The sequence below is a fragment of the Mycetomoellerius zeteki genome, unplaced genomic scaffold (assembly GCF_001594055.1).
Source record: "Mycetomoellerius zeteki isolate Tzet28-1 unplaced genomic scaffold, Tzet1.0 scaffold364, whole genome shotgun sequence".
In the NCBI taxonomy this organism is placed as follows: Eukaryota; Metazoa; Arthropoda; class Insecta; order Hymenoptera; family Formicidae; genus Mycetomoellerius; species Mycetomoellerius zeteki.
The window spans coordinates 966,306-975,926 of NW_017257354.1; the positions used below are offsets into that span (position 1 = coordinate 966,306).

At 29.9% G+C, this 9,621-nt stretch overlaps 2 protein-coding genes across 2 annotated transcripts; both read left to right on the top strand.

Moving 5' to 3' along the window:
* The first annotated feature begins 2,086 nt into the window (after window positions 1-2,086).
* On the top strand, window positions 2,087-4,404 carry ND-13A (NADH dehydrogenase (ubiquinone) 13 kDa A subunit). The gene is made up of 3 exons (XM_018453054.1): window positions 2,087-2,314; window positions 3,212-3,388; window positions 4,310-4,404. The coding sequence occupies exons 1-3, from the start codon at window positions 2,165-2,167 to the stop codon at window positions 4,370-4,372; spliced, it is 390 nt and encodes a 129-aa protein (XP_018308556.1). The 5' UTR covers window positions 2,087-2,164; the 3' UTR covers window positions 4,373-4,404.
* Window positions 4,405-5,747: 1,343 nt separating this feature from the next.
* Window positions 5,748-6,308, top strand: Sys1 (Sys1 golgi trafficking protein). Its single transcript, XM_018453056.1, has one exon. It carries the CDS (start codon window positions 5,800-5,802, stop codon window positions 6,280-6,282), a length of 483 nt encoding a protein of 160 aa, XP_018308558.1. The 5' UTR covers window positions 5,748-5,799; the 3' UTR covers window positions 6,283-6,308.
* Window positions 6,309-9,621: the final 3,313 nt, after the last annotated feature.

Here is a 9,621-nt window from a genome sequence, read left to right on the forward strand (position 1 = left end):
TTGATCAATCACAGTCGAATATGAGAAGAATAATCAACTGTGATTGGTCAATTTTCTACGACTTAAGCCCTTACGACCGCTACGACTTCTATTGTAGATCCCGCATTACACAAATGACGTTGATAGCGTGCTGCCCAAACTAAAGTCACTAGATCTATTAAGTAGTGCAATTGATTTCAGAAAGTTACGTCAAAATGGCCAAAATGCATATAGTACACGATTCTAAGGGCGCGTTCACACCTTGACGGAAAAGCAGAAAGCGGAAAAGCAGCAACCAATCAGAACTCACACTGGTAGTCGACAATTTCGGCTTTTTGTACAACTTACTACCAGCGCGAGTTGTAATTAGCCACTGCTTTTCCGCTTTTTGCTTTTCCGTCAAGATGTGAACGCGCCATGAAGGTTCATCTTTTAGGGCCCTGGCACACAAAAAACTTAAGGCAATAAGACGTAAACAGTAAGGAAATCAACATGTTGGATTCGCTACTGCTTATGTTATGGCCTTATGGCCTCTACTGTGATTGGTCAATTCGCTTACTGCTTATGTTTTACTGCTTAAGTTTTTTTGTGTGCCATGGCCCTTAAACTGTACTTAGGCCGGAATCAGACTAGGACATTGAAGATTGAGATTGAAGATTAAAAGATTGAAATTTGATCAATCAAAATAATAGGAGCTAAAATTCCTTTGCCTTCATTGGTCAAATTTCAATCTTTAATCTTCGATTTCAATTTTCAATGCGTAGTCTGATTCCGTCCTTACATGTCCTTTCGTGCACTTTCATGCACTAAACTTCTACAGCAAATAAATTAAACTAATGAATACATAAATTAAGCATTCGTACATATTCTTTTGGTCATAAATAAACTAATTACAATTAAAAACATTGATTTACATACTTGACGGCTTCATTTTCCCAATAAAGTACGTAAATACAAATGCATAAATTCGAAATAGCCGTGTTTTGCGTCAACATGGATGCGAGTTTGCAATACTTTATAGATCTAGTGACTTTAGCCCGAACGCAGCCCTCGTAATCGATTACCCCAGATCTACATTAGGATTATTCCCCTCGGATTCGACTGTGATTCGCCCATTACTTATGACTCAAGGCTTAAAAACCTATTGTAGATTCGGGGTTATGGGTGCTTTCCAGCAAGGACATAGTCAGACACTGTGTAAGGCCGGAATCAGACTAGGCATTGAAGATTGAGATTGAAGATTGAAAGATTGAAATTTGACCAATCAAAACAATAGGAATTAAAATTCCTTTGCCCTCATTGGCCAAATTTCAATCTTCAATCTTCGATCTCAATCTTCAATGCGTAGTCTGATTCCGGCCTAACACAGTGAATCGTTTCATCCTTGTTATTTGCCAACGTTAAACAAGGATGTGATGGCCTTAATTGTCATTATAATCGCTTTTGCGTATCACCATAACCTCTTAATTTGCATTGCTGTTAACGGAGTAAAACTTTATTCGATGGTAAAGATTCTCGATAAAATTATTCTTGAAATTAAAAAAAATATTATTGCATTACTCAGATAAATAATTCTGTATGATACGTAGAAGAATTTCATATGGTTTAATCTATGGAGTATTCCAACTGTTTGAATAAATAAAGAAATTGAATGAAGTAATTTTAAAGTCATTTGTGATTGCTTGTTTATAAATTAAAACAAAAATGTTTGAAGATAAGATGTTGTATAATTGCAGGTACGATTGCAGTATTATGTTCTTACATTCAAGAAACATTGAAAAAAATGATAATTGTGAAGCATATATATCTACTGTTAACGAACAAGTAATCAGAGCTTTCTGTATAATACCAGTAATAACAATTTAGTCAGCATGGGTACTGTTCAAGAGCAAAAATGCGATAGAGTGAGATAGAGTGTATAGGATAAAATGAAATAGAAATATGTCACTAGTACTATAAATGGCTGCCAAGCCATGTGATTGCAACAGCGAATCAGAATGCGTAACACCGGTTGCGCCTCTCTGATAAATCTAGGACTCTAATTTTAACTAGATTAGTATTATAACGCCATCTATCAAAATGTTGAGAAGTATTTTTATATTTACATTTGACCCCCTGTCTTGTAAAAGATATAAATGAGGTTAGGACTACAACCTCTTTCGATAAATAGTATACAATATCACTGATGTCAAATATGGCAACAAAAAAGATCAATGGATTATATGTGCCTTTTAATCAGTTATATAAACGAAATGTATTCATGGTAAATGCTATAACAAAACGCACATATGCAACCACGGATGAAGTTGATACTCAAGTTACTCATACTGGTCAGGTGAGATGTCCTTGGTTCAGTCACAAAAAAATTTTTTACAAGATATTGCTTTACTTGTTCGAGAAATTTATATAGAACAGTAATACATTATACTTATCGAATTTATAAAGATATATTTATCATGCTTATTGATTATTAGATAAGTAATGATTTTTCCAATGAACAAATTACCTGCAGTATGACATAGAATGGCAGCAGATTTGCAACAGATCTAATATCATTTGTATCTGCATCGAAATCATATTTTGCCGACAGATCTTGTCAATATAGATTACATTTTATAAAGCCCATAATGCACATAATGTATCATCTTATTCTTATTATTCACTGAATATTAAAGGATAACATGATATATCACATGCTTATGGAACTGGAGCATAATCTGACAGCAAATTGTTGGCAGAAACTGAATAGAATCTATTATTTTAGGTCAGTTTTTGTGATTAAATTAGTGTATACTTTGGAACTTAAAATGAGACATGTTTGATATTTCGTGAAAGCAAGAAAGAGAATTTCAGTGCAGTTTAATACAGGAATAAAAAAACAAACCTTTTGTAAATATTTAATTGATTATGATAGTAGATTTTGCTTAATTTCTGTAGTCTATTATATGTACTATTATATTTTATCATATTATTTTATTATATTTCAAATATTGATAGTAGATATTGTCATAACCTGCGAGGTTTGATTATCAGATTTGTGATTAAATTATAAATTTCATTATATTTTCAAGATTTATTGATACTACAGAAATATAATAAATCAAATAATTTTAATCACCATGAACTCACTTTCAAAAAGTATAGAGAACCATTTCTAATATTGTCCTTTATAACTTCTTTAATGAATACTATGTATTTGTTTTTTTAACTACATGTTGTTATGCTTTATCAGGCATTTGAGAAAGATGACTATCGATTAGTAAGATTTGTAAACAGGCCAAAAGAAGTTAATAAAAATTGGGCAATTAAATTGATAGATGAAGTACCACCATCTCCTAAGAAAGATAGAATCGTAGCTTGTGATGGTGGTGGAGGCCCTCTTGGACATCCTAAAGTTTATATAAATCTGGTAAGATATGTGTTATTGTGTATGTGTTACAGTATAAAAACATAAAATACAGTAATTTGATACACTTGTACATATAGAGGGTGTCCCATTTTAATTTAAACAGTCAATTTCTGGAAATCATGAGGCTTTAGAGAAAAATATTTCAGATAAAAGTTATATGACTTCAAAGGGGACATAATATGATGGTACCATTGGTTTAACCTTGGGTGGTATTGTCAAGGTCAGAGAAAGGTCACATTAAGCTTTTTAAATGAAAATCTCTATTTTTTCATTACATATTCTTGTAGCTTATCTCAAGAGCTTTTCAAAACACTAGAGAGAGAGAGATAAAATATTTTTTCATTAAGCATTTTTTGAATTATAAGTTACAGCTTAAAAATTACAGTACCACTGGCATTAGCATTCTCCAAGATATCCGACTGATGGCTAAAACCTCTTAAATTCTGTTCAAGGTCATGACCTAGATAACATTTGTCAAGATAAAGGCCATTAGCGGTTGTTCTTCTCATTTTCATTTTTATGGTAAAAAATTTATTTTTAGTGCACAATCATCTTATGGACACCTTTATCACTTGTCATATTGTCATGCCTGAATGCACGAATGTCAGCTCTGCGATTCGTAAACTTTAATCTCTATTAATTTAAAAGCTGTTATAACCACAACGTTTTTGTGTTAAGAGTTTTCGCTTCTAAATTACGTTAAGAATATGTCTGTATTAGAAAATGTGATAGTGATGGGACACCCTGTAATTACTATTTCATGCTTTCACTAACTATATGTAGAATACTTTCATTATACGTATTTCATTATTAATTATTTAGTAATAATTATTTATAAATATTAAAATAAATAGTATGCACAGATTATAATAAAATTTTGTTTCTAAAAAAGATTAAATTTATTTTTTTATTCTTTTATAGGATAAACCAGGCAATCATATCTGCGGTTATTGTGGATTGCGTTTTTATAAGGAGAATCATTAGATATGTGTATGAGTAGTATTATATTAATTGTTAATATATAAGGTATATTTTAGAATGCCATGTTTGTTGTAATAAATGTGTAAAATAAAATTATTGTACAAACGATAACAATTAAACTAAAAAAAAACTGTTGTACCAACTTAAAAAGTAAAACCCAAGTGATAATATTTTTAATTATATGATGAAACCTAAGTGATATACCTACATATACATATATATACATATAAAATGAATATCTCAAAAAATATAAATTTCATAAAAAAAATATTTCAAACAAAAGTTGTAGAATTTAAAAAAATCTATTCACTGATAAAATCAGTTTCACCTTGGGTGGTGTCGCTAAAGTCAGGTCAAGGTTTAGTCAAGGTCACATCAATTTTTTTTTAATGATGAAAGCCATTTTTTTATTGCGTATTCTTGTAAACTCCCTATAGCGAATTCAATTGGACGCACTCAGTGCGCACTGGTGCACATTAAAGCCGTCGTACACAAAATAACGTAAAGATATGTTTATAAATAAGCATAGAAATCGATTAAATCGTGAAATATTCAATACATTTTATTGTAAAATATGTATTTCATAATTCGGAATATTTGCATTTCATTTTTATGTTCAAATTAAATCAGTATACAACGGCTTTAATACGCACCAGTGCGCACTAGTGCTTCCAATCGAATTCGCCACTAGTATTTCTCGGTGTTTTTATGGTGCGTTCGGGGAGACGCTAATAGCGCTACTTCTGTCATTCTATCTTCGTTGTTTATTAGACGTAAAACAAGGATAGAATGACACATTAGCGCTAATAGCGTCTCCCTGAACGCACCTTTAAATTTCAGACGTGCTTCTACAGAAAAAACTAGAGAGCCTTTGAGGCTCTCTAGGAAAAACTTGCAACGAGTTGGCAACACTGATCGCAGTATTTTGCGGTTATGACAGATTTCCTAACCTAATATAGTAATCAACTTTAACAATTGATGTCATGGTTTACGGGACAGAACGACGTTTTATTTCTGCCAGATTTATTCATTTCGTACAAAAATGCATCGAATGAGTCCAATGAGTTTAATTTCATCAAAATCGAAGCTGGTTATGCTAAACTGAACAGTTATTTTTTATTTCATCAACATATTAAATGTATCTAAAAAAATTATTTAAATAGAGTTCTATTTGTATTTTAACTTTCCAGTTACAATGTGAGTATTATACGATAAATATTCTAGCCTCAAAAAATATCTATCAACCTTTAATATTCAAATTTTATATTTCCTATATTCTGTCTCAACAACATTTACTTAACAACATTTACAACAGTTACTTTACTTTTACAGATACTGAATTTTAGGAGAAGTTTAGAATGATGAAAGATTGCATATATTTGTTTATAAAGGTTTAAACACAATAAGTACCATTTCTAGTACAAAAAAAGATGAATAATCTTTCTGGACAATTCCGCAAGACAACATGGGATCCCTTTCTCATAATTTCTCAAATAATTGCTGTACAAACTATCATGTATCTTTGCATTGGATTCTGGATTTGGATTGTTGCATCGTTGTTGGATTGGACAAAATCGTTGGATTATGTATTTCAATATAAAGAAGTACATGTTCGTGACTTTGGAGGACAATTGATTATTGTTATGTTTGTTCTGAATGCTTTTGTGGGAGCATTTGTGTTATGGTGGCTAGTGCAAAGAACAAAGTTATGCATGGACTTTGCATGTACAGCCCATTGTATTCATTTAATTTGTTGTTGGGCATACAATGGAACTTATCCGACATCTTTCAGCTGGTGGTGTTTAAATCTTGTATCATTAAGTATAATGTGTGTCTGTGGAGAATTTCTTTGTATGAGAACTGAACTGCAAGCTATACCTTTAAGTATGAATAGTCAAAAAATAGCCTTATGAGATAGAATTTGTCAATTGATAAAAGATGAAACTTAAATAAATCTCTTTAATAAATATATTCTTATTTTGTCAGTGTTAAAATTTGTTAAAACTACATATATATATATATATTATTTAAATTTTAATGTATTAAAGATATATTTTTTATAGCGAGATAAATACAATCTTATAATACAAATTTAAATATCAGTACTTATAGAAAAGTACCATTCATTAATTTTAATAAATTTTAACATAAATAAACATATATAATAATAAATGTGTGATCGATAATAAATTCAATAATGATAAATTAAAAGTCCCTCATAAGAGCCAACACGGATATATTGATGAGTAGATAAATTTCTTTATTAAAGTTTTTGAACGAACTATTATAATTCACAATACGCAAATTTGCGTATTGCGCCTAATAATATAAATATACATAATAATAATATAAATATATATAAATTACATAATGTATGTATTATCTAATTATACATATATAATAATTTTTATAATTGTATATAAAATATGTTAAATCTTCTGTCATTAAGTTGATGCCTTTTGGAGCCAAACACAGGATATCGATATGAAATAAGATTTATTCGTTCCAATGTCTTGTACATACGTTTCGATCCAGTTTCGGATCCTTTTCAATGTTAATATATGAACTCATTGAGTTTCCCGACGCACTATTCATTTTATATACATTACGTAGACGACATTGCATTAGCAATTAACAAAACACACATTAACAATCTCTGTCTTACTTTTAACAGCTATCATCCACGTCTTAAATTTACATTGGAAAAGGGATATGACAAGCTTAATTTTTGGACTTAATTTTGATCAAAAAGAATAACTCCATATTCCATGACTGGTATTAGAAACCCACATCTTCTGGACGCTATCTTAATTATTTTTCCCAACATCCTCTATGCCAGAAAATTGGAGTGATAGTGAGTTTAACAGATAGAGTTCTACTGTTGTCACATCCTTCTTTCCATAAAAAAACTTAGATAAAATTATCAGAATATTACTGAGCAATGTTTACTCTCTGAACTTGATTTTCTCCACCATAAATAAAACATTACATAAGAAATTCTGTGAATGGAACAATCTTCAGAACAATCAAACGGTTAATAAAGAAGTAGAAAGGAAACAAATTTTCTTCACACAGTGCCTTTTATTGCTGGTGCCTCAGAGAGAATCAAAAACTTTTTAAAGAAGACAAACATTATTAAAATAGCATACAAAGGTGTCAATACATTAAGCAATTATATTAGAGTACAGAAAGACAAACTTCCACAGATGATGAACACTGATGTAGTTTATAAGGTTGAATGCAGGGACTGTGATGCATCATACGTAGGTCAAACGGGAAGGACCCTCAAAACCAGAATTAATGAACATAGAAACCATATCAATCGAAATATAGACCAAAGATCGGTCATCACAGAACATCGATTAGAACATACACACGATTTTGACTGGGACAATATTAAGATTCTAGATCAAGAACAAATATTAAATAAAAGACTCATATCGGAAATGATTTTCATACGCAAACAAAAAAATGGTTTAAATATCCAATCAGACACGGAGTCATTAACTAAAGCATATGACTTCTTATTTGAAAATAACTGAGATTTCCTTTCTTCAATATTTCTATTATTTGCGACTTGGCTGGTGATTTGTACTTGACTTTATTTGTTTTGATCTTAACGCTAGTATAGATAACACGTACATTCTATTAGCTTAACGAATATCATGTAAGTTTTTCTTCTGTTCATTTTAATCTATTATATTATTTATCTACATTCTATTTTTAATATTTAATGTAATTAGTGCGTCGGGAAACTCAATGAGTTCATACATTAACATTGAAAAGGATCCGAAACTAGATCGAAACATATGTACAAGACATTGGAATGAATAAATCTTATTTCACATCGATATCCTGTGGATATTTAGCTCCAAAAGGCATCAACTTAATGACAGAAGATTCATCTGTAATGAGCTTATCCACAACTAATTTCGATTTCATATTAAAATATATTAATATTTTTATATAATTATATATAATTTTATATAATTATATATGAAACATTTTTTCCCTGGAAGTGAAGACAGACGGATAAAGTAATCATTTTATTAATTTTTATGTAGGTTGCTCTATTTATATGACCATCACTGTATGTCAAGATCAGAAAGAAGTATCATAACGTAAAATTTTGTCAAATATTAATAATCTGATGTTAATGAGAATCTTAAACTTGCGAATAATTTATTATAATATATTGATATATTCTATCGAATAATATATTACGAAAAATATTGCCTCAGTGGATTCGTGAACCTGGATTTCCCATATATATTCCATGCGGACGTTCTCACCTTTGACCATCGAGGCTTCAGCAATATTTGTCACAATAAAATATAAATCAATAACTATAGTGAAAGAATGTCATTTTTTAAGGAGACGTATGCATAAACAATTACAAATCGTTTAATTGACTTTTTGCTTTACCAAGAAAACATTCATAAAAGAATGTGGAACAAAATCTTTTTTTTAAGTTTTTTTTTCCATAAAACTAATATATATATATATTTATTAGTTTTATAGAAAGTGGAAAGATTTCTAAAACATGACCAAATAATCTTTTTTAAATTGCCTTTTCGGCAAAATGAAAAAAAAAATATATATATAGATATTTCTTCATTTTTAGAAATCTTTCCGCTTTGTCAAAAAGATGACCTGAAAAAAATATCTTAAAATAATGCTTGTATGAATATAAATTTAAAGTTAATAAAAGAGGCACTTGTGAGCTCAACTGAGTTTCATCAAAAGAAATTGAAAAGAATAAAGGCAATAGGAGTCAGACGCAGAAGACGTCGCGCAAATAATACACCCATAAAGCGTAAAACTTCTTTATTCTGCTAAACACGCTTACATGAGTGTTCATATTTTCTGTGAATTTGGAATCAAAATAACATCTCTTTTACATAATATAACGCAAGCAGGGATCACATTGTCTTGATGTAGTGTGCAGTGTGTAAAAAATCGATGTGATAAAAACAATAATAAATTTAGCAAATTATTCATATTAGGTAGAAGAAAGGTCAACAATATGTAAATATCAATTGCGAAATTAATTGAGATTTTTTGGATCTTTTTCTTACCTCATCAATATGTACGACATATTAACATTTACAAAAAAGATGGTCATTTTTCAAGTTTATTATAATTGTATACGCGGCATATAAATTATTCCGTACTTTTTTCACTTTTATTAATAAATTACATTTAATATTAGAGTTTACGTTACTCAGACAGCACAGAATATTTATGATAAA

Coding starts and splice junctions, on each gene's coding strand:
- Sys1 (XM_018453056.1), top strand. CDS start 5,800: ATGAATAATCTTTCTGGACAATTCCGCAAGACAACATGGGATCCCTTT.
- ND-13A (XM_018453054.1), top strand. CDS start 2,165: ATGTCAAATATGGCAACAAAAAAGATCAATGGATTATATGTGCCTTTT. Junction 2,315..3,211: donor AAGTTACTCATACTGGTCAG/GTGAGATGTCCT, acceptor ATGCTTTATCAG/GCATTTGAGAAAGATGACTA. Junction 3,389..4,309: donor CTAAAGTTTATATAAATCTG/GTAAGATATGTG, acceptor ATTCTTTTATAG/GATAAACCAGGCAATCATAT.